Below are 25,586 nucleotides of genomic sequence, written 5' to 3' on the forward strand. Positions count from 1 at the left end.
ACCACCAGGTCATAACAGTAGATGACATACAGGTATATACTATATACAGGAGATGACATACAGGTGTATACTATATATAGGGGAGATGACAAACATGTATATACTGAGGGGAAAATGAGAGGTGTGAGGTGAAATTGAGGGGTGTGAGGTGAAAATGAAAAGGTGTGAATGCAAAAAGAGAGGAGTGAGGGAAAATAGTGGAGTGATCGGAAAATGACAGATGTGAGGTCGAAATGACAAGTGTTAGGGGGGAATGAGAGGAGTGAGGGGGAAAATAAGAGGAGTGAGGGAGAAAATGAGAGATGTGAGGGGGAAAATGAGAGGCGTGATGGGAAAATAAGAGAAGTGAGGTGCTATAACTAACCACAGATATTTACTATGCCCAGGCAATGCCGGGCTCTTTAGCTAGTATACATATATAGGTGGACTAAATATCTATAGTATTGTAAATGCTGGCTCTGATATGAGATATCATACTACAATCAATCCATATTACACTGCAGCAGAGTCACAGCGGGGGCTCACAAAGGTATATCGGAAATAATTATTTACCTGTTGAATAGTGATTGGGAGTGCGGCACACTCCTCCATGCGCGTTTCGGATTACAGTCCCCCTGACAAAGGACTGTATGTATGTTTATGCAATTGTTGCTATGAAATGACATAAAGCTGCGTAACTCTACGAATGAAACTTGCCAGATCAGGAGGATGTCGTCAATGTATCGCTCCTAACAAATGACATGGTCCATCCATACACACTGATCTGACAGGAAGAGGGACTCTCCCACAGCCCAAAAAACAAATTGGCATATGAGGGTGCATAGGCCGCTGCCATAGTCGTGTATAAGAGATGCAGGTAGAAGGACCCCTTGAAAACAAAGAAATTATGTGTCAAACTAAAATCTAATAATTGAGATGTAAATTCAATCATTTCAGGACTCATGTTGAATGATTGTAAAAAGAATTTGGTGGCTCTGATGCCATCAATATGTCTGATATTAGTACACAGTAACTCCCCATCACACATCACTAGGAGTGTGTTCGCATCAATGTGAAGTTCATCAATTTTTTTTGAGTGAGTCACCAGTATCACAAATAAAAGATGGTAAACATCCAGCTAGAGGCCGTAGTTTGGCATCAGTGAATTTACTTGTGTTCTCCAGATAATTACCGCTACCAGAAATGATTGGTCTTCCATTGCACACACGACTCCACTCTGTACACCCCGTACACACGCAGCTCTGCTCCATACATGCGTATTTCTGCTCTGTTCACCCTGTAAACACATGACATCCATTCCATACACGATCAGCTCTGTTCCGTACACCTCGCACACAAACAATTCCACCTCGTACACATGGGACTCCGCTCCGTACACCTCATACACACGGCTCTGCTACATCCACACTGTAAACTCCTCCAGATCCCACACATAAACTTCCGCTCATCCAGCACCTTGACAACCAGCACAGCAGAGTCCTGCATACACTGAGGCCCCTGATCATGTGACCCCTGACTCCTCCCCTCCTGTGACCTCATCACAGGTCCTGTGCGCACAGAGCAGCCATATCTGTGGGTTTACCCATATATGTGGAGTGCGGCTCTGCAGGTGGAGGGATGTGGAGATTCCCCATTACTGGCACATTAATATTAGAAATATATTGCACAGGGGATATCGCAGCCAGTTCCCACAAGAAGGATCCTGGAAACGTAAAATTAGAAATGATTCTTTCTCCGCAGTTTCTATAGGACTTAATACATTCCTGATTCCGGAGAGTAATAGAAATACGGCAGAAAACAGAGGAAGAAAGTTCAGAGAAGAAGCTTCATAGAAAGACATTGAAGTTACAGACGCCATTTAACCCTTTAGGAGATAGTGATTCCAGCACTTTACCGAGTAAATCCCCCCAGAACTGTAGCAGGTAAAGACCCCAATATCCACAGGTGTCCCTTCTAATTGGGGGGAAACTATCACCTCTAATAATCCTCGGACAGTTCTGACAAACACAGTAAAGTGCCCCTTTATGGAGGTGACAGAAAGTCTGTTTAGTCCCTTTAGCTTCATAATATCAGCTCTAATCCAATGGTGAGAGAGCGATTTACCCTGAAGGGTCACAGATTGTGGGGTTGTTATAAAATGTTATATTTAGGGGGTTTGTGTTGTCTCTTTATAAGAATCACAATGGTTTTGTTCCTTTTCCGCTGATAGATACAAACGACCCAACTATGAAAGACGGGAACCAAGGAAACCTGTATTACTCTCATAGTACCGGGCCCACACACAGTATTGTCGGGAAACCTTCATATAGAGGCCGGTGGTGATGGAGTCAGTGATGGACTCTGGACAAATGCGTTTCTAGAGCCATAGTAGAAGATGAAGATGTCGTCCTCATCATGAAGTAGTTATTTCTCCTGTCACGTGTAATGAATATCTCCTGCAGTATTGCTAATGCCGACTCCAGTGTCGGTAAATAAGATGAGAATTCGTTATGGAAGATGAGTCTATGAGAAACGTATTCAGCTGCCAACTCTGAGAAGGAAACTGTTGTCTGTGGCCGAAAATATATATGGTTTTTTTTGTAGAAGTCGGAAGAAAGCAGAATGTTGTAAAATAATAATAATACCATTGCTGCTTGGGTCTCCTCGTGTCTTGTGTTTCCTGATCAGTCCCAACGAGCTTGTGATTCCTACAGCTAATCAGTTGCAGAAGCAGTAACATATCCAGTGATTGGGAGCATGGAGGAGATGTCTTAGTCAGCAATTCAACTTATGTTGTTGTCCTTACAAGACTAGAAAATATAACATTTTGTTCTGTCTCCTCATATGTTTCCCTTATTATCTCCAGTAATTGTATTATTACAAAGGATTTTAAGATGTTACATTGGCTCATCTTCTTCTCATTCAGGTCTCTACAATATCGGATCCTCTCAGTGAAAATATTCTGAAGAAAAGAATTTTCCTGATTTACCCGCCAAGGATGGATATGGACAGAGACAAGATGGCGGAGAGGAAATTACACCTCACCCTAGAGATCCTCTTCCGGCTTACTGGAGAGGTGAGAGATTCTGATGATGTCACATTACATCATTCTTATCTATGGGAATAACAGATGGACAGAACTGGAGAGGTGAGGACTCTGGAAATGTCTGTAGTGAGATTTATTAATGCGTCTCTCCATAACCAGGAATACACAGTAGTGAAGAAGACCTCTAGTGAACGCTGTCAGGACCCTGTGTCTGAGGGATGGGGAAGACCCCTGAGCCCAATCACGGAGCCTCCACCTCGCCCCCTGATACATGAGGACATCAATAACCAGAAGATCCTAGAACTCACCTACAAGATGATTGAGCTGCTGACTGGAGAGGTGACACTGCTGGGAATGCTGGGACATTATACAGTAACGCTATGAAGGGATCGGGGGATGATTAGTATCATTGTATGTGTCAGGTTCCTATAAGGTGTCAGGATGTCTCCATCTATTTCTCCATGGAGGAATGGGAGTATTTAGAAAGACACAAAGATCTGTACGAGGATGTTATGATGGAGGTTCCCCAGCCCCTCACATCACCAGGTAATAGACAGCTAAATACTCACGGCCTATAATTATCTGTATGTAAAGAATGAATTCAGTCCCTGTATGTGTTTCCTCTAGTTCTATCCCATAAGAGGACAACACCAGAGAGATGTTCCCGTCCTCTTCTTCCACAGGACTGTAAACAAGAAGATCTCAATGTTCCTCAAGATCATCAGGTAGATGGAGAGAAGGTGTTGTTAAGGGGAGAATGTATGGCATATGAAGATATACTGAAATCAAACTTATATGGACGCTTTGCTGAATATTAGAATCATGTAGCTTTAAAGGTTTCTGTCAGTAGACTTAATTCTGTTTATTACTCTGTACCAGAATGTAACAAGATACACCTAATGTCCAGATGGACTTTAAAAAGGCTGTGTAATTCCCCTGTTCTTATCGAGAGTAAATGTACCTGCACGTGGGTGAATTGATCCCCCATAAACCAAAGATAAGTAAAATACGTGCATAGACAGATGTCAGGCCATTAGGGCGATAACAGTACAGAAATAGACTAAAAGCAATAATTATTTGAATAATGGTCCTACAGTAATAAAGATAGTAACATAGAACATGTAAGATCAAAGTGACTTGTGATAATTATTAAGTTGGAAAGACCTATGATGTAATGTGCTGAGACCGCCTGATTTCTCTTATAAAAAGAGCGGTTCGACCAATAAAGATCAGAAATCTATCGAGAGACAATTGCTTGCATTTGTGTCCTGATTTCTCCAGCCGTTAAACTTCACATCCAAATTGGCAGCAGACAATTAAGATGGGTCGCACCCTATTGTGACAGAATTAACAATGTCATGAGATCTCCCCCATGATGTGTAGACGGCTGTGAAGGTCTTGTGCTCAGTCTTGTTTTATCCACCAGTATTATATGTTTTATACTTGTGTAATGAGAACGGTGGAGATGGCAGGATTAGAGCTGATCATAGATGTGACTTTTCCATCTGTCTGTGACTTTTACAATATTTGTTTCAGGGTGAAGATCTGACCCATATTAATACTACAGAGACATATGTGAGGGGGGATGAGCGGTATAAAGAGGAGATTCCTACATATGACTACCCAGGTGAGTAGAAACTACTAAATGCGGAGAAGTCACAGATTCTTCTCAGTCACCGACTATGGCTGCTTCATCGGTGGTGTAGTCCGGCCATATCACAATCGTGTGTTCACCATTTTGCCTCTGGGTCACAACATTCTCCTCTATCCAAAACTGTTCAAATGACTTTGGGCAATGAAAGTCCTTTTCTATAGAACTTACAACCTGGAGGATCCACCTACCCCCTGAGATTAGAAGACGCTAAGTCTTACCTGTCCAGATCTGTAAACTACAAAGCCAAATGACAGTGTACGTAGAATGTGCTGACAAGTTAGAAAATCACTTGACGAAAGCATTATGATGGGTCTGTAAGAGAAAGCGGAGGGTAATGATGCTGTTGGCTTCCTAGAACCCTGATATCTTATTGGATGAATCTACCTTCTCTCCCTTCTGTGCTGCTGAATGTGCTCATATGGTCCCTACAAGACCAGGTCCAGTCTTTCTGGTCAAACTTCACTTTTATAATCAACAGCATTAAATGTGCAGTGAGGGTCAAGTGTGAATATCTGTACAATAACAACAGAGTTTCCTGTCAATTACAGAATACAATCTGTATAGAGTCTTGTGCTTGGGTGCGAGGAAACACCAAAGACAGAGGCTTGTTTAAAGGGACACTGTCACCTGAATTTGGAGGGAACAATCTTCAGCCATGGAAGCGGGGTTTTTGGGTGTTCGATTCACCCTATCCTTACCCGCTGGCTGCATGCTGGCTGCAATATTGGATTGAAGTTCATTCTCTGTCCTCCGTAGTACATGCCTGCACATGGCAATCTTGCCTTGCGCAGGCGTGTACTATGGAGGACAGAGAATGAACTTCAATCCAATATTGCAGCCAGCATGCAGCCAGCGGGTAAGGAAAGGGTGAATCAAACACCCAAAAACCCCGCCTCCATGGCTGAAGATTGTTCCCTCCAAATTCAGGTGACAGTGTCCCTTTAAGTAGTTCTTGTATTACTTCACATAAGTAAGTGTTAACACAGGTGCAGGTACAAAGGCAGGAGACAAGACAGGCAGGAATAAACCTTAAGTCCAGCAAAGTCGCAGATATAGGTTCAAGTAGTCTCTCTCTCTTACTTCCCTTGCAAATGTTGATGGTAAGCTGAGGGATTCCCGAGTCTACACGTGTCCAAGAATCGGAAGTAGAAGGTGGTTGGTATAATAAGTCCAAGACTTCCAGGAGCAGGTCACAGGTAAACTGCAGACTTGATTCTGAAGCACTGATTAAACAACTGATGCTGCTTAAAGGGGCAAGTGGCAGAGAACAGGGCGGAAACATAGAAACTGAAAACTTCATACTGGTTAAGGGCAAAGTAGTTGCAGTAGGACAGAAAGAAAAATGGCCAACAGGGATAATTAGGTTCAATTAAAAATAACAGCAGATATGGCAAAGAGTCTAAAAATAGAATTATTCTTACCATTAATTCGGTTTCTAGGAACCTTCCATGACGGCATACGGAGGTTGCCTCTTTGCCCTAATGGGGAACAGGAAATACGGAGAGGTTAAAAGGCCCTCCCACCTCCCCCTCACCAGTGACTTATAACTGAAAACCATAGCACCAGTTTACCTTGAATCCCAGATTTAAATCCAGGAGTATAGGGAAGGAACTAGTGCCGTCGTGGAAGGTTCCTAGAAACCGAATTAATGGTAAGAATAATTCTATTTTTTCTAGTCACCTTCCACGACGGCATACGGAGGAATACCAACTAATTTGGCGCTAGGGAGGGACAACGGCCTGGAGTACTTTCCGGCTGAAGGCTAAATCCTTGTTGGGCATTACGTCCAATCTGTAATGTCTGGAGAAAGTATGCAACGAAGACCATGTAGCTGCCCTGCAGATTTGTTCTGCTGATGCACCTGCTCTTTCTGCCCAGGAGACTGGAGTGGATCTAGTCGAATGAGCCTTGATTCCCACTGGAGGGATTTTATCTTGAGCAAGATATGCTTCTGCTATCGCTTTCTTGATCCAGTTAGCAATAGTACTTTTTGCTACTTTCTTTCCTTTATTTTGTCCTGATGGATGGACAAATAGATTTTGATCAAGTCTGTAAGAGCTGGTTTTCTCTAGGTAAAATAATACAATGCGTCTGACATCCAGCGTATGAAATCTCTCTTCTTTTGTATTTGTTGGATTTTGGCAAAAAGAAGGTAGAACAATTTCCTGGGAGCGGTGGAAATTTGATACGACCTTTGGAAGGAAGGAAGGGTCGAGGCGCAGTATTATAGAGTCATCTCTAATGGACAAATATGGTTCTCTCATTGAGAGGTCCTGTAACACTCCCACCCTCCTTGCTGAGGTAATGGCTACTAGAAAAATTGTTTTATAGATCAGATTTTTCTGAGAGCAGGAGGATAATGGTTCAAAGGGTGGACCTGTAAGCCCTTGTAATACCAGATTGAGGTCCCATAATGGTACTGTTATTCGTTTTTTAGGATTCATCCTAGAACCTGATATCATGAACCTCTTAATCCAGCGATGATTTGCCAGATCCTGATCAAATATTGAACTTAGGGCGGAAACTTGGACTTTTAGGGTGCTAGGCCTGAGGCCTATTTCTAAGCCTTTTTGCAGAAAGACTAAAATTTGTGATAAATTCGGATTGAAGGGATCTGGTACTTCAGGAAGACAAAATGATGAGAATTTCTTCTAGACCTTATTGTATATAGCATTGGTTACTGGTTTCCTTGATTTTTGAAGTGTGGAAACCACTGGTTCTGATAGTCCTTTGGCTCTCAACACCTGGGCTTCAGTAGCCATGCCGCCAGATTCCATTTGTGGACATCTAGGAGATGGATTGGTCCTTGAGAAAGGAGATCTTCTTCCATCGGAAACTGCAATGGGCCATCCACCTGTAAATCCATTATCAGGTTGTACCAGCTCCTCTTTGGCCACAATGGGGCTACCAATATAGTTGGTGTGATATCGGAATTGGTGGAAACGCATAGGCCAGCTGAAAATTCCATTTCTGGGCCAGTGCATCCACTCCTCTGGAACCGTCCCTGGGGTTTAGGGAGAAGAAGGTTTCGACCTTCGCGTTTTGGCGGGATACAAAGAGGTCGATTTCTGGAAGACCCCATTTGTTCACCAGCATCTCAAAACTTCGGTTGCTCAAACACCATTCCCCCGGATGTATGTCCTGGCGACTTATATAGTCTGCTTGAGTGTTGGAGGAGCCTTTCAGGTGAACTGCCGTCAGGGATAATAGATGTCTTTCTGCCCAGGAACATAGTCGGGTAGATATGTTCTTCAGGTTGTTGTTCTTTGAACTGCCCTGATGTCTGATGTGAGCCACCGCAGTCATATTGTCCGAATATACTCGAACGTGATGTCCCTTGATAATATGACCCCCTACTAGCAGAGCTTCCTCTACAGCTTTTAGTTCTCTGTAGTTCGATGACTTCCTGCTTGTTGACTGGTCCCAGAGACCTTGGAAAGGGGTGTGATTTATCATGGCCCCCCAGCCTCTTTTGCTGGCATCTGTTGTAACTGTAGTCAGTGGGACTTGTGTCCAACTGACTCCCTTTTGTAAGTTTTTTGGGGTTATCCACCACGCCAGGGAGGCCTTGACACGACCCAGTGTGTACAACCTTTTGTTCAAAGAACTGGGATGACCGTTCCAATTCTGCAGGATATGTGCCTGAAGAATTCTGGAATGGGCTTTGGCCCATGGTACCGATTGAATGGAGGCTGTCATGGATCCTAAAAGAAGAACTCCCAGGAATTTCCTGCATTTGGAGGGTCGTAGGTGTGATTTTTTTTTTCCCAGATTCAGAACCCATCCAAGAGATGTCAGGATATTGAGAGTCTTTGACACATGAGACTACAAGGTTTGTTTGGTGGGAGCCATTAACAAAAGGTCGTCTAGATACGGCACTATACAGACGCCTTGCCTCCGGATAAAGGAGACTACTTCCCCCATTATTTTGGAAAATACTCTTGGAGCAGAGGAGATCCCAAACGGAAGGACGTTGAACTGATAGTGCTCTATCAGATGTCCCCTCTGTACTGCAAATTTGAGATACTGTCGATGTCTCTGGTGAATGGGGATGTGAAAGTATGCATCTTTCAGATCGATAGTAGCCATGAAGGAGTGCGGGCTTATCAAGGGAATGGCATTCTTCACTGATTCCATCTTGAATCTTCGGTATTTTACATGCCGGTTGAGGCCTTTTAGATTTATAATAATACGGGACTCGCCCAACGGTTTAGGTACCAGAAATAGACGGGAGTAATGCCCCCGATCTCTCTCTGATTCCGGAACCTGAGATATCGCATTTGACATCTTTAGGGTCCTGATACCCGACTCTAATATGGACTGGTCTTTTAAGGAGGGAAGGGAGGTAATCTTTAGAACCCGTGGGGAGGAGGAAATGAATTCTATTAGAAGACCCTCTCTGATGACGTTGAGGACCCAGGGGCAATTGGTGATGTTTTGCCACTGGAGTACAAAATTTGAGAGTCTCCCCCCCACCGGGTTGAAGTCACCGCTTCTCCTGCTGAGACTGCTGCTGCTGTTGTTGAGGGATAAGGATATTTCTCCCCCCTCCCTTTGGATAACTCCATCTCCCGGACTTGCCTTTTCCTCTCTGAGAGGTTTGGGCCTGAAAGGGATGAAAACATTTCTTTTTGGGAGTTTTTTGTTCTGGGAGGGCCTTCTTCTTATCGGTTGCCTTTTCCAAGATGTCATCTACGGAAGGCCCGAAGACATAGTTACCCTTAAACGGTATGGCGCACAATTTGGCCTTGGAGGTGATATCACCAGACCACATTTTTAGCCAAAGCGCCCTTCTAGCTGAATTAGTCTGCACTAATGATCTAGCCGCAATTCTGATAGTTTCCATAGAGGCATCCGCTAGGAAACCCATGGCTCTAAGAAAACTGGGTATAGAGTCTAACAATTCAGCTCTAGAAGTGCCCTGGGATATGTGGGATTCCAGTTCTCCTAACCAGCGGAAAAGTGCTCTAGCCACACATGTTGATGCAATATTGGCTTTGAGAGCTACCGTGGAGGTCTCCCATGATTTTTTCAACAGACTTTCTATTTTCCTGTCCATTGGATCTTTTAATTGTGATGAGTCTTCGAACGGAAGAGCCGTTCTCTTGGCCACTCTTGCCACTTGGGAATCGACCTTGGGGACATCCCATTTGGCCGAATCCCCTTCTAAGGGGAATCTATGCTTCATCTCGGATGGGCTACTGAGACGTTTTTCAGGTAGTTCCCACTCTTGATCAATCATATCAGATAAATTAGAATGAATTGGGAAACCCACCCGTTTACCCTTAGTTATACCACCAAACATCTGGTCCTATATGGACTGTGGTTCTGACTCTTCCTCCAGCCCCATAGTACTGCGCACGGCAGATACTAAATCCTCAACCCATTCTGAAGAAAAAAGATATTTCCTAGCTTCAGAGGATATAGGGGACGTAGGTTCCTCCCGTCGACCCGAGGATGAGGCATAGGAGAGGTCCAATTCAGATTCAGAATCCTCATCCTGGATTTTTCTTTTCTTAGCTGGAGAAAGTGGCGGTGAGGGTGGAGGGGTAAAGGCCGCTAGGGAAGATTGCACCTCTTGCTTGACCAAGGAGCGGATTTCTTCTAATAAAGAAGGTTGCTCTTCCCTGACAATCTTGTCAATACAGGTCCTGCAGAGTTTTTTCTCCCATAATGGTGGCAGCTTAATGTTACAGATGGCACACTTCTTTTTAGTAGTAGTTTTAGGGGCAGACTTTTCTCCCTGTAACGAGAGGGGAGAGAGAGTCATGACTAATAATACCCCTAAATCACTAGCTAAGGACCCCTGTCCCTGCAGCACTTACTGTGGCAGGGGCAGCGCTGGGCTCTGCAGGCGCAGGGCAGGTACTGCTCTCCATGACAGGACAGTCTTACCTGCAATGTTTTCTGGCAGGTTTTATGCTCCGCAGCATGTCCCTGCCCCCAGCGGTTGCGAAAATCCTCCTCCCCTCCATGGTCCCGGGTGGAGGAACGGCGTCCTGCACGAGGCGCCGCCGGCGGAAGTGCCTCCAGAGAGTGCAGAAAAGACCGGAAGTGACGCGCGCGATCACTTCCGAGTCGCCAGCAGCATGCAGAGGAGAGGAGACCGGAGAGCTCAAGGAGGACTCCGGTCGGGATCGCTGGCCTGCTTTGCCCTCACGGGGGCGCGGGAAGGCCAGGAAATGGTCCCGAGGACACCGCAGCGTGGTGCGACGGGAGCGAGCAGCACAAGGGGGGAGGTAAGATACGACCCCATGCTGCCCGGTTTAATATAGGCAGAGCCTTAGTAGGTGCAGTAATTACCGGCCACCACAGCACACAAAGGAAACCTCTCCTGTCCCATGGGGAACAGGAAAGACACTGGTGAGGGGGAGGTGGGAGGGCCTTTTAACCTCTCCGTATTTCCTGTTCCCCATTAGGGAAAAGAGGCAATCTCTGTATGCCATCGTGGAAGGTGACTAGAGAAAACCTTACATTACTCCCACCTTAGGGACAGCCTCCGGATGACCCCAGATCAGGCTTGTCTGGGTACCTGTGATGGAACTGGTGAAATAAGCAAGGAGCGTTAATGTTATTAACCGGTTTCCATGAATTGTCTTCAGCTGAGTAGCCCTGCCACTTAATCATATATTATAGCTGATTTATTATTTTATTATTTATTGATATAGCACCATTAATTACATGATGCTGTACATGAGAAGGGGTTACATCGAAATACAAATGTCACTTACAGTAAACAAACTTTCATTGACAGACTGATACAGAAGGAAGAGGACCCTGCCCTTGCGGGCTTACATTCTACAGGATTATGGGGAAGGAGACAGTAGGTCGAGGGTTGCAGCAGCTCTGATGGTGTTGAGGTGGCCATGTGGTCATTACAGGTTGTAAGATTTCTTGAAGAGGTGGGTTTTTATGTTTCTTTTGAAGGATCCAAATGTGGTGGATAACCGGATGTGTTGGGGCACAGAATTCCAGAGGATGGGGGATATTCGGGAGAAGTCTTCGAGGCGATTGGGTGAGGAGCGAATAAGCGTGGAGGATAGAAGGTGGTCTTGGGAGGACCGGAGATTACGTGAGGGAAGATATTGAGAGATTAGTTCAGAAATATACGGAGGAGAAAGGTTATGGATGGCTTTGTAGGACAGTGTTAGTAGTTTAAACTGGATACGCTGGGAAATTGGGAGCCAGTGAAAGGATTTGCAAAGAGGGAACCAGGAGTGTAGCGAGGAGAGAGATTAATTAGTCGGGCAGCAGAGTTAAGGATAGACTAGAGGGTTGAGAGAGTGTTAGAAGGTAGGCCACCAAGGAGGATGTTGCAGTAGTCGAGGCGGGAGATGATTAGGGCATGCACAAGCATTTTGGTAGAGTGAGGGTTGAGGAAAGGACGGATTCTGGAAATATTTTTGAGCTGGAGACGAGAGGAGGTGGCCAGAGCTTGGATGTGCGGTCTGAAGGAGAGAGTCAAGGGTTACTCCGAGGCAGCGGATTTTGGGGACAGGGGAAAGTGTGATTTCATTTATTTTGATAGATCAGGTAGGGAAGATGTGCGAGATGGAGGAAAGATAGTTAGTTCAGATTTGTCCACATTGAGCTTGAGGAAGCGAGAGGAGGAGGATATAACTGATAGACGCTCTGGGATTCTAGAGAGCAGAGAGGTGACATCTGGGCCAGAGAGGTAGATCTGAGTGTCATCTGCATATAGATAGTACTGGAAGCCATAGGACCTTATGAGTTGTCTGAGAATTTATTACTGTGGCCTGTGAGGCATTGGCTGCGTATTTCCGCTTGCATTCCAATGACTGGGGTATAGACAACTGAATGCTGCACTGGGACAAGGACGTGGACAGGCTTGATGATGGTGCTAGTTGACTGTGGGCAACAACAGGTGCAGGGCACAAGGCATCTTCGCATGCACCGTGGACTCGGGATTGGCTTGTATGGAAAACAGTGGAAGAAACAGTGGTGTCACCTGCAGACAGTGTTCCTGGAGCCTGAGGTTCGGCCCACAAAGTCGGGTGCTTTGCTGCCATGTGCCTGATCATGCTGGTGGTGGTCAGGCTGGTAGTTTTGCTACCCCTGCTGATGCGGGCATGGCAGGTGCTGCAAATGACCTGTTTGGGGTTATTGTCACAGTTTTTAAAAAATAACCAGACTCGGGAAGATCTAACAGTTGGAATGGCAACTTCCGTCATGTTGGTGTTACAGGGAATGGATGCACACTTTCTGTCTGCGGCCACCACACTGTATCTTCCTGCCTATTGGGGTGCTATGCCTCCTTCCCCATGTGTGCTGCTGTCCTCGCTCTGCATGTCCTCCTGCCAGGTTGGGTCTGTCACATAGTCATCCACCACCTCGTCTTCCACATCCACACCCTGCTCCTCCGCCTGACTTTCTGGCAATTGTGTCTCATCATCGTTCAGCTCTTGTGACACTTTCACACTATCGCCTTTGTGTGACTGTGAGTGCTCAAATCTTTGGGCATCGCTACATGCGATATCATCTTGCCCCGCTTCAAGTTGACAGATCGAGAGTCCGAAATCTTTAAAGGGAAAAGTGAACAGCTCTTCTGAGTGTCCAAGTGTGGGATCAGTTGTTTCAGGGCACTCGGCATGGTGGGAGGAAGGAGGATCAGAGTGAGTAATATGTGTTCCAGACTCATGGCTACTCAGACTTGACCGTGTGGAAGATGTGGTGGTGGTGGTGGCAAAGTAAATGGAAGCATTATCCGCTATCCAACCAATAACTGTTTCACACCGCTTTCACTGGCTTTAACAGGAAAGTCGAGCGAGAAGTTGTGGGTCTTTATTGTGGCCCACTTTCAGCTTGGCCATGGCCTCGTCCTTTGCATGCACCATCAGCATCACGTCCACTTCCCCGTCCCTTGCCCCTTGTGTTGCCCATTATAAATGGGCTACTGAAATATTTAAAAAGTTCAATACAAATGGATTAATTTTGAGAAAACTTGTGATCATTGTGCCGAAAAAAAACACACTTTTAAGTCAATGGAATATTGGTAGTTTTTTTATTTTCTTTGACAAATTGTATTAATAACTAGAGTAAGACACACAGAAACCAGTTCAAAGGAGCACTCAAATGCAACAAATTTTAACCCACAGATAGAGGCGGCATCTGACAGAGAAACTACAATGTTCAATATGTGGCCTTTTTTTTTTTTTTAAAGAAAATTACTGTCACGAAGTAGGCTAACACAATGCCAAAAAAGTGGAATGTATGCCTGAAAAGCAAGTTTTTGTAGAGCACAGATAGAGAGGGCATCTGACTGAGATAACAGACTGTTTCAATATGTGGCCTGGAGTTTTTAAAAAATTTTTTACCCCAAAATACTGTATAGACCAGGGGTAGCAGGACAAAATAGTGGAATGTATGCCTGAAAAGCAAGTACGGTATTTGTAGACCACAGATAGACCGGGCGTCTGACGGAGATAACCGACTGATCAAAATGTTGCCTTGATTTCTTGGGGGCCCAACAAAATCGTGTCAATAAGTAGGCTATGACACACAAAAAATAGGAGTACTAAAATTGTAAAATATTTAGTGCACTGATATGCGATACATGTGTCATACAAATCACAGTGATAAATATAAGAACTGTAACATATTTTTGGACCAGTTAAAGATTTTTTGGTCAGCAAAATGGTGTCCAAAAATTTTGTAACACGTTCCAAAAAATACTATAGTACAAAAAAAAAGGCCAGAATATTCTGTGCACTCACATCTGTTGCCTGGGACAAAAAAAAAACATTTTAAATTGTTAGATTTTCACGCTCCTGTGTTAAAATGACCTGGCTGTACTCTGCAGTGTGACCAAGCAAATAAATGTGGAAAAAAAGGGGGCTATGGATTGCTTTGTAATAAAATTAGCAGGTATAAGGTGCCAAAAAAAAAAATTCCTAGCCACAGATACCTGCAGCTAGGTATATATAAAATACATAGCAGCAGACAGTAATGGAGCCTTTTGATGTATGCAGTGAGATCTATATGCTCACATATAGTGCCTGCATGCCTTGCACTGATGTGGATATGTGCACATAGACTCCCCTGCCTACCTAGTGCTGCAATCTATGTACCCCGAATTAGCCCTAAAAAGGACTGTTGGTTTATCAGGAATTGTGGATTGAACAATAGTAGAACCACAATAACTAATAAAAGAACAAATCTGACCCTATCTCAACAGCAGCTCTCCCTATGCTAGCTGAGTCTGGAGCAGAATGCGCCGAGCAGGGCGGCGTCCGGTCTCTTATAGGCCTGATGACGCTGTGCGGCCAGCCAATCACTGTAATACCACAACAAAGATGGCTACAGTATTACAGTGCTTGGCAGACCATCCCTGCATGTTCATTGGCGCTCTAAAAAGCACCAAAATTTGAAGGTGGAGGCCCGAGCTCCCACCGAATAATCCCGGAAATGCTTGGTGCTCGCCGAGTACAGTGATACTCGGGTGAGTATCGAGTAGTGGCGAGCATGTTCGCTCATCACTAGACACTACCTCAGAAAATTCCTAATAAAATGCCTGTAGAAGTTAGCAAACCCGATGAATCGCTGTACTTCCTTCACATTTTTATGAACTAGCCAGTTCTTGATAGCTTGGGGCTTACTTTCATCCATACAAATTCCTTTTGAAGACATTACATACCCCAAAAATTGAATCTCGGTCTGATGGAATTTGCATTTTTTTTTTCAAATTTGATCTAAAGATGATTCTGTTGTAGGTGTTCTAAGACCATCGTCACGTGTCCCTGATGTTCCTCTGTGGAGTTAGAAAAAAAATAAAAATATCATCTTAATAAATCATGATAAAAGTATCCAAGAGATCCCTGAAAATGTTATTCACTAAATGTTGGAAAGTTGCTGGGGCGTTATACTTTCCTAAATACATGACTAAATATTCGAAATGTCCGTAGCGTGACCTGAATGCGGTTTTCCATTTATCCTTGGGTCTAATGAGGACTAAATTATAGGCCCCATTTAGATCCAGTTTAGAAAAAAATCTTGGCATGCCATACTTTCTGCAATAACTCAGTGATCAATGGCAATGGATAGCGGTTTCTAATAGTAACCTTATTGAGCTCCCGATTAATCTATGCAGGGTCAAAAAGATCTGTCTTCGTCACAAAGAAGATGGGTGCGCCTGCAGAAAATGAAGAGTCGCATATGAAGCTCTTGGATAGATTTTCATCGATATAGTCCTTCAAAGCCTGTAGCTCGGGCCTTGCCAAAGTATAGATCTTACCAAAGGGTATACCTACAAGACTTCAATTGGACAATCGTATGGATAGTGAGGGGAAAGCTGATCAGCATTCCATTTGTCACATACATCAGCATGCTCATAGTACATAGCTGGTAGCTCTGAGACCGTTGTGGGTCCCTCAGGAACAGGACAAGCTGCAACTTCTGGACCTGTCTGTTTCTCCGGGAAGAGCAGCTCCTTGGTCTCCCATTTAATTGTAGGGTTCTGAGCCTGCAGCCATGGCAGCCCTAAAATGACTGGGAAATGGGGAGAAGCGATAAGCATAAAAGACAGTCTTTCTTGATATTTACCCATGAGGACGACATTCAAGGGCTCCGTCTCCTGATCCACTGGTCCAGAGTTTAATAGTGAGCCATCCACAGTCTCCATCTGTACAGGAGTAGCCTTGTTCTCTGGACGTACCCCATGTTTCTGGTCAAAGGAGATGTCCATAAAATTGCCGCTGGCCCCTGAGTCAATCATGGCAGAGCTAGACGCCCATACTGTGTCAACCCAGAACTTAATGGAGAGGGAGCAATGAGAGTTGTTTTTCTTACAGCTTTTTCTTCAACTGGGACACTGCTGCGGAAACTTGAAAAACTGCTGCATTAATACGATCCTCAGGCTCTTAAATAACTGAGTTCAAGTACGAGAATTCAGTATCTATATCTGCAGATCTTCCTGGAACCTGAGGTTTGGACTTGACAGATCCCCTTTCGCAGCACTCGCAGTGTATGACTGCTGCAGCAATCTTACGAGAATGGCTGGGGCAGCTTGTAATGAAGTGCCCTGACTTACCGCAATAGAAACATAGATTTTCCTTTAGTCGATGTTCCTTGTGTGCATCACTAACCCATCTCTGTAAAGATTCCACCTGCATAGGTTCGGGCCCTGGTTCCCTCCTGATCCAGCATAAAAACTCCTTAGCTGGGGAGAGAGGCAGGAAATGATTAGTGCAATTAATTTCAGACCATCTCCCCTGTCTGCGTTCAGTAAGACGGGCATCAACACGGATGCAGTAGTTAATAAAGTCTCCTAACACGGAGGGAGAGTCGGCACGAGCAAGTTCGTCCTTAATCATTGGAGACAACATTTTCCGGAAAGTATTTTTTTTTTGCGGAATTGTCCTAAGTGGTATCAAGGGCCCATCTAGAAATCCAAGGCATATTTGGCTACTGAGCGCTTACCTTGATGCAAAGCTAACATTGCTGCTTCAGCTGTCGCACCTCGGTTCAGGTCATCAAACACCTGCCCCATGGCTAAAATGGAAGCATCAAGATTATTTAGACATCCATCCTCAGTCTCAACCAGAGGGTTTGCCCACATCAGAGCTTTGTTGTAGAGCAGCATGATTATAGTTAGCACTTTGGATCGTTCAAAGAGAAATTGCGAAGCATGAGCAGAGAAAAACAGTTTGCATCTATTATATAATTGTCTAAGGGTCACTTCCGTCTATCTGTCTGTCACGGTTATTCATTCGCTGATTAGTCTCGGCAGCTGCCTGTCATGGCTGCCGCGACCAATCAGCGACGGGCACAGTCCGGAAGAATATGGCCGCTCCTTCCTCCCCACAGTCAGTGCCCGGCATCCGCATACTCCCCTCCGGTCAGCACTCACACAGGGTTAATGGCAGCGTTGACCGCGGTGTAACGCACACGGTTATCGCCGCTACTAACCCTGTGTGACCACCTTTTTACTATTCATGCTGCCTATGCGAGACCGTTATGTCATCATCTCGCGAGACCGCAATGCAACCAGGAGGAGGATGAGGCCGCTGCTGCTGCTCCTGTTGTTCTGTGCAGGGAGCCTCCGCGCTGCCGGGTGTCCGGAGGCTGTGAGCCCGGAGCGGAGCCTGGTGTGGGGGCCGGGGTTGCAGGCGGACATCACCCTGCCCGTCCGACACTTCCACATCCAGGCTGTGAGCGGCGCCGGCCGGAACTTCACCTCCTCCCCAGGTAACCACGTGACCGCGGCTAATCATCAATGATCCTAGACAGACGGGAGCGATGGCCACACAGCCCCGTCCTCTGACGTCACCGCCCCACCATTAACCCCTTAGACTCCTTATCTACTATATGTGACTGGGCAATATACTATGTAGCTAGGCAATATACTATGTGACTGGGCAATATAGTACGTGAACTACGTGGCTGGGCAATATACTACGTGGCTGGGCAATATACTACGTAGCTGGGCAATATACTATGTGACTGGGCAATATACAGTCATGGACAAAAATTTTGAGAATGAGACAAATATTAATTTTTCCAAAGTCTACTGCTTCATTTTTTCTAATGGCAATTTGCATATACTCCTGAATGTCAGAGTGATCAGCTTAACAGCAATTACTGTACTTGCAAAGTCAATATTTGCCCAGAAAATGAACTTTAACCCCCAAAACACATTTCAACATCATTGCAGTCCTGCCTTAAAAGGAGCAGCTAATATCGTTTTAGTGATTGATCCATTAACACAGGTGTGGGTGTTGATGAGGACAGGGCTGGTGATCAATCAGTCATGATTAAGTAAGAATGACATTACTGGACACTTTAAAAGGAGGCTGGTGCTTGGTATCATTGTTTCTTTTCAGTTAACCATGGTTATGTCTAAAGAAACACGTGCAGCCATTATTGCACTGCACAAAAATGGCCTAACAGGGAAGAGTATCACAGCTACAAAAGATTGCACCTCAGTCAACAATCTATCGCATCATCAAGAACTTCAAGGAGAGAGCTTCCATTGTTGTCAAAAAGGCTCCAGGGCACCCAAGAAAGACCAGCAAGCACCAGGACCGTATCTTAAAACTGTTTCAGCTGCGGGATCGGACTACCAGCAGTGCCGAGCTTGCTCAGGAATGGCAGCAGGCTGGTGTGAGTGCTTCTGCACGCACTGTGAGGCGGGGACTCTTTGACCAAGGCCTGGTTTCAAGGAAGGCAGCAAAGAAGCCACTTCTCTCCAGAAAAAACATCAGGGACCGACTGATATTCTGCAAAAGGTACAGGGAGTGGACTGCTGAGGACTGGGGCAAAGTCATTTTCTCTGATGAATCCCCTTTTCGATTGTTTTGGACATCTGGAAAACAGCTTATTCGGAGAAGAGGTGAGCGCTACCACCAGTCTTGTCTCATGCCAACTGTAAAGCATCCTGAAACCATTCATGTGTGGGGTTGCGTCTCAGCCAAGGGAATCGGCTCACTCACAGTCTTGCCTAAAAACACAGCCATGAATAAAGAATGGTACCAGAATGTCCTCCAAGAGCAACTTCTCCCAACCGTCCAAGAGCAGTTTGGCGCCCAACAATGCCTTTTCCAGCATGATGGAGCACCTTACCATAAAGCAAAGGTGATAACTAAATGGCTCATGGAACAAAACTTAGAGATTTTGAGTCTATGGCCTGGAAACTCCCCAGATCTTAATCCCATTGAGAACTTGTGGTCAATCATCAAGAGACGGGTGGACAAACAAAAACCAACAAATTCTGGCAAAATGCAAGCATTGATTATGCAAGAATGGACTGCTATCAGTCAGGATTTGGTCCAGAAGTTGATTGAGAGCATGCCAGTGAGAATTGCAGTAGTATGGGGGTGAAAGAGAAAAGAAACCGAAACATTGTAGTGGTTGGTATTCTGTTACCTTCCAGTCAATTCCATTACAATTCAGTCTAATTCAAATTCATAATTAAAAAGATGTAATTTAAAAGACGGAAGTTAAAAGATGAAAGCCGCAGACTGCGTCTGTAGCAGACTCCTGCATGGGAATATATCCCCAGTTAAGGGCAATCACGTGTGAATGAGGAGGTGGCTGCAGATGCATAGAGTTAAGGTACCGTCACACTAAGCGACGCTGCAGCGATACCGACAACGATGTCGATCGCTGCATCGTCGCTGTTTGGTCGCTGGAGAGCTGTCACACAGACAGCTCTCCAGCGACCAACGATCCCGAGGTCCCCGGTAACCAGGGTAAACATCAGGTTATTAAGCACAGGGCCGCGCTTAGTAATCCGATGTTTACCCTGGTTACCAGCGTAAACATTAAAAAAACAAACGCTACATACTTACCTTCAGCTGTCTGTCCTCCGGCGCTCTGCTTTCCTCTGCACTGTCAGCGCCGGTGAGACGGAAAGCAGAGCGGTGACGTCACCGCTCTGCTTTCTGGCTGGCCGGCGCTGACACAGGATGCAGGAGGAGTGCAGAGAAGCACAGCGCCGGGGACAGACAGCTGAAGGTAAGTATGTAGTGTTTGTTTTTTTAACGTTTACGCTGGTAACCAGGGTAAACATTGGGTTACTAAGCGCGGCCCTGCGCTTAGTAACCCGATGTTTACCCTGGTTACCAGTGAAGACATCGCTGGATCGGCGTCACACACGCCGATCCAGCGATGTCAGCGGGAAGTCCAGCGACGAAATAAAGTTCTGGACTTTCCTCAGCGACCAACGATCTCCCAGCAGGGGCCTGATCGTTGGTCGCTGTCACACATAACGATTTCCTTAACGATATCGTTGCTACGTCACAAAAAGCAACGATATCGTTAACTATATCGTTATGTGTGACGGTACCTTTAGGCAGAGGTCATAAAGAGAGGGAGGGGTTGGACTGACCACTAGTGTTGAGCATTCCGATACCGCAAATATCGGGTATCGGCCGATACTTGCGGTATCGGAATTCCGATACCGAGATCCGATACTTTTGTGGTATCGGGTATCAGTATCGGATCAATAGGGATGTGTAAAATAAAGAATTAAAATAAAAAATATTGATATGCTCACCTCTCCGGCGGCCCCTGGACATCACGCTGGTAACCGGCCGGCTTCTTTGTTTAAAATGAGCGCCTTTAGGACCTGAGAATGACGACGCGGCTTCTGATTGGTCGCGTGCCGCCCATGTGACCGCCACGCGACCAATCAGAAGCCGCGACGTCATTCTCATTCACAAAACTCCTAATTCTAGGAATTAAGGACCTGCGAATGACGTCGCGGCTTCTGATTGGTCGCGTGCCGGTCACATGGGCGGCACGTGACCAATCAGAAGCCGCGACGTCATTCGCAGGTCCTAAAGGCGCTCATTTTAAACAAAGAAGCCGGCCGGTTACCAGCGTGATGTCCAGGGGCCGCCGGAGAGGTGAGCATATCAATATTTTTTATTTTAATTCTTTATTTTACACCTCACTATGGATCCCAGGGCCTGAAGGAGAGTTTCCTCTCCTTCAGACCCTGGGAACCATCAGGATACATTCCGATACTTGATGTCCCATTGACTTGTATTGGTATCGGTATCGGCGATATCCGATATTTTTCGGGTATCGGCCGATACTATCCGATACCGATACTTTCAAGTATCGGACGGTATCGCTCAACACTACTGACTACTAAAAGAGATGCCAGGATAACACAGTGAGAGACATGAAAACAGGTCATGGAAACAAGCTGATAGGTAAGAAAGCGTACTAAAAAGGATTATATGTGCTGCACCAAGACACTCAGATCCAGGGGAAGCATAGAAAAATCAGTGCAATACAGAGAGACATTCAGGAGCCAGGGAGAGCTGGGGAAAGTCAGTGCATACCACGTCATAGGAGCAGATCCCAGAGAAGACAGGATACAGCATTTGCAGAAGCCCTAAAATGACCGAAAATCAGAGCAGTAGACATACGCATAAAGTCACTATATTTTGGGCAGTATAACCCTCAGTGAATTAATCTATAGGAGTAGTAACAATTTTGACTCCACAGCTACTTTCCGGTAATTAACGAGCAGTGGATGAAAATATATCATTTTTTATTACCTAGAAAAATATTTAGAATTGAGAGTCCTCAGTGGTTGATACCTTTTAATGGCTAACTGAAAAGATGGTAACAAATTGCGTTACTTGTGTTAAAAGGTAGCTTCAAATCTGAGAGACAGAAGAGTATGGGAATATAAACTGATGACGACCTTTGACAGTCTTAGTGGAGGAATTAATGTGTCGCATGGATTTATGTCTTTTTACATCAACTAAGGAACTTGCCCCTCAGACTATGAGGGGTCATCACAACAGAACCAGACCCCAATCAGAGGACAATAAAACATTCCTTATCGAAGAACTGGTCCAATATTTATGGACATAACTGCTTATCACCCATGGTAATTCTGCTTCATGTCACCTGTCTTATCCATGGTTTGTTTTTGTTTGTGCCCAGATTGTGCTCCAGGAGACACACACACCATAAATGAAGTGGGTTCTTCTCGCTATAGTAATGTCAAATACATGAATGCTAAATGTGGTTTGAGCACACTGCAAAACTCAGAAGTGAGAAGGAAATTTGCCTTTGGGAGAGCCGATATTGCTGGACTGGTTTATGGAAGCCATGCTGCTTTTCAAGAGCATTTGAGCCACTAATAATGTGGACAACTCTGTTTTTCTATTGACAGATGATGTCTATTTGTGGGATGAGTAGATATTTTTATGGTATAATTTTTGCTTACATAACAGGTGTTTTTTTATTCCATATTTGGGAGGCAGAAAGAATAAACTGTTGAACACCACGCTCTACTGGTTCATGCCATGAGGTTTTCAATTAGACTGTGAATTGTCATTTTCTTGATGAATAATTCACATTTTTTACATAACTTGCCATATTTACAGACAGTTTAAGTAGAAATGTTAAATAACATTCAAATATATTTTATTCAAAAATAATAATTGGGTTTTCTCTTCGCAGATAACTGTACAAGGAGATCAGAGTGGCAGCTGACATCTTCAATTTTTAAATCAGATGATCTTGAGATCCCACAGGATACAATTGAAGTTAATGCCATTACTTCAGATATACCATCATCCCTTCACAGCAAAGATCTGTCATCTGATCCTTTGAAACAGGTCCTGTCTTCTGATTCATTACCAACTACTAAGGAAAATCAAAGTCATAACATAAGCATTAAAAAACGAACTGTTCCTAAATCAAAGAAGCCGTTTTCACCTTCAGAATATGGAAATAGCTTTCCCCTTGAAAAGTCTTTTCTGAAATACCAAACAATTCACACAGCAGAGAACAGATTTTCTTGTTCCAAGTGTGGGAAATGTTTTATCAAGAAATCACATTTTGTTATACACCAAAGAACTCACACAGGGGAGAAGCCCTTTTCCTGTTCAGAGTGTGGGAAATGTTTTAACCATAAATCAGATTTGCTTAAGCACCAGAGAATTCACACAGGTGAGAAGCCTTTTTCCTGTTCAGAATGTGGGAAATGTTTTAACCAGAAATCAGGCTTGATTAGGCACCAGAGAACTCACACAGGGGAGAAGCCTTTTTCATGTTCAGAATGTGGGAAATGTTTTAATTGTAAAGGGAATCTTGTTATACACCACAGAACTCACACAGGGGAGAAGCCTTTTTCTTGTTCCAATTGTGGCAAAAGTTTTAACAATAGATCAGGTTTGGTTAAGCACCAGAGAACTCACACAGGGGAGAAGCCTTTTTCATGTTCAGAATGTGGGAACTGTTTTAATCGGAAACCAGAGTTGGTTAAGCACCAGAGAATTAACATAGGGAATAAGCCTTTTTCCTGTTCAGAATGTGGGAAATATTTTAACCAGAAATGCAGTCTTGTTATACACCAGAGAATTCATACAGGGGAGAAGCCTTTTTCATGTTCAGAATGTGAGAAATGTTTTACCCAGAAAGCGCATCTTGATCACCACCAGAGAACCCACACAGGGGAGAAGCCTTTTTCATGTTCTTAATGTGGTAAATGTTTTAAACGGAAATTGTATTTTCTTAAGGGAATTGTCATTATGTTTGGCCTTGTTAAAATAAAAAAATCATATTCACCCTCTGTGCCTGGGCTGTTCCAGTGGTATCGGCACTTGCTTTCCTGGGGCTCATATGAGGTTGTTACATCACACAAGCCCTGTGCATAATCAGCCCCAGCTTCACTGTCCCCGCCCTTAGACATATTGAACATCAACAGGAAGCCAGGGCTGTGACTTCTCTATGATTTCCTCTTATTGTTTGATTTGTCTGAAGGTGAGAACCAATTATGCCAGTGTTAATTGGATGTAGGGCTCACATGACATAACAACCTGAGCCCCTGAAACACAAGTGCTGGAACCATACCGGCATAAAAGATTATAGAAATGTTTTTATTTTGACAGGACCAAATATGAGGAATGAGAAGTCAAAATCCCACACAGAAGAGAAGACATCATACCTAGAGTGCAAAATATGAATTACTGGAAAATAGTATTTTGTTGACCATCAAAAATAATTCAGATGGGAAGAAACAATATATGTTATTGACAGATTGTACAAAGACATACAACAGACAGACGTGTAATTGAATGAGAAATTACCTTAGAACTTACTGTATTTCTTGGACTGTAAGACACACACTTTTTTTAATTGCATCATTTTTATTAAGAAAATTACACAATAACGTTTTTACAAAGAGACATCAGTAGAACAAAGATATTTTCAATGTAGCATGGTATTGTTATATATTATTGTTATACATAAAATACAATAACGTCATCGTCTTCCAAGAATTCGATTATTTTTTAATCAAATAAACTAATACAACCTCCTTCCCCTTATAACACTCCAGAGAAAACTGTATTCATATTTTTTATGATGTGTATACATTAGAATATCTGCCATTCAGTTATAATTAGTCTGCATGTGTACTGGCTCTGCTTATATATTTTAATCTGGACTGATCATACCACAAGTGTTCCTGAAGCCAGAAATTACCATATGTTATCTGTCAGAAGCAGGGGTGGATAAAGGATAGCCAGGGCCCTGGGCTGTTCAGACACTGGCTTCCCCCCGGTCATGTGACGGGGGTCATGTTATACCTGAACCAGATTATTCCAGAAAAATAGCCGGGCCCTACTCTACTGTAACCTATTAAATATTTGTTAAAATATGCAATACAATTTAGGTATATTTTGACCAATATCACATGCAAGGAACAAATACCACCGAACCATGACCAGACCACAAATTACAACCACAGTGATCGAATAATATCACATACAAGGAACAAATACCACTGTACCATGTCAAGACCACATATTACCACCACTTGGTGACCAAATAGCACATACAAGGGACAAATACCACAACACCATTTCCAGACCACATATTACCACCACATAGTGACTGAATACTACAATACTGATCAGTAATAAAAAAAACATAATACTATCACCATAAGTGCCAGTATTCACAGGAGATCTGTACTTAGTATGCAGTGTCTGTGTAGAGGTAATACAGAGATCACTGGTGACATACTACACAGGAGCTCTGTATATAATGTATAGGTAATACAGTGATCACTGGTGACATTGTACACAGGACCTCTGTATATAGTATACAGTGTATAGTGTCAGTGTATAGGTAACACTGACTCACCAGTGACGTCTCTAGGTGAAGTCCTTCATCTTTCATCCAGCACAGACCGCCATCATTTCTTCCAGCCAGGACTCGTTTCTGCAGGAAATAACACAGGAAATAAGAAACCGCTTGCAGAACACATTGCTTAATTTTTCACAACTTCTACATTACACCACATGAAGAAAAAAAGGCGATATAGTGTCACTCTGCACAGTAACAGGACCGCCCCCCATTTAAAACAGTATACTCAAAAAATAAATACATCACTGCAGTAATAATATCCCTTAATTA

The 25,586-nt window shown here is 44.1% G+C and overlaps 1 protein-coding gene across 1 annotated transcript; it reads left to right on the plus strand.

Moving 5' to 3' along the window:
• Positions 1-1,549: 1,549 nt before the first annotated feature.
• On the plus strand, positions 1,550-24,498 carry LOC138666965 (zinc finger protein OZF-like). Its single transcript, XM_069755172.1, has 6 exons — positions 1,550-3,055; positions 3,185-3,364; positions 3,448-3,571; positions 3,653-3,750; positions 4,562-4,652; positions 22,623-24,498. Exons 1-6 carry the CDS (start codon positions 2,978-2,980, stop codon positions 23,642-23,644), a joined length of 1,593 nt encoding a protein of 530 aa, XP_069611273.1. The 5' UTR covers positions 1,550-2,977; the 3' UTR covers positions 23,645-24,498.
• Positions 24,499-25,586: the final 1,088 nt, after the last annotated feature.

The sequence above is a fragment of the Ranitomeya imitator genome, chromosome 2 (genome assembly GCF_032444005.1).
Source record: "Ranitomeya imitator isolate aRanImi1 chromosome 2, aRanImi1.pri, whole genome shotgun sequence".
NCBI classification, from domain to species: Eukaryota; Metazoa; Chordata; class Amphibia; order Anura; family Dendrobatidae; genus Ranitomeya; species Ranitomeya imitator.

Excerpts from the sequence above, each read along its gene's own strand:
- LOC138666965 (XM_069755172.1), top strand. The coding sequence starts at position 2,978 with ATGGATATGGACAGAGACAAGATGGCGGAGAGGAAATTACACCTCACC. Across the intron at positions 3,365-3,447 it reads TTGAGCTGCTGACTGGAGAG|GTTCCTATAAGGTGTCAGGA; the intron begins GTGACACTGCTG and ends TGTATGTGTCAG. Across the intron at positions 3,751-4,561 it reads ATGTTCCTCAAGATCATCAG|GGTGAAGATCTGACCCATAT; the intron begins GTAGATGGAGAG and ends TATTTGTTTCAG.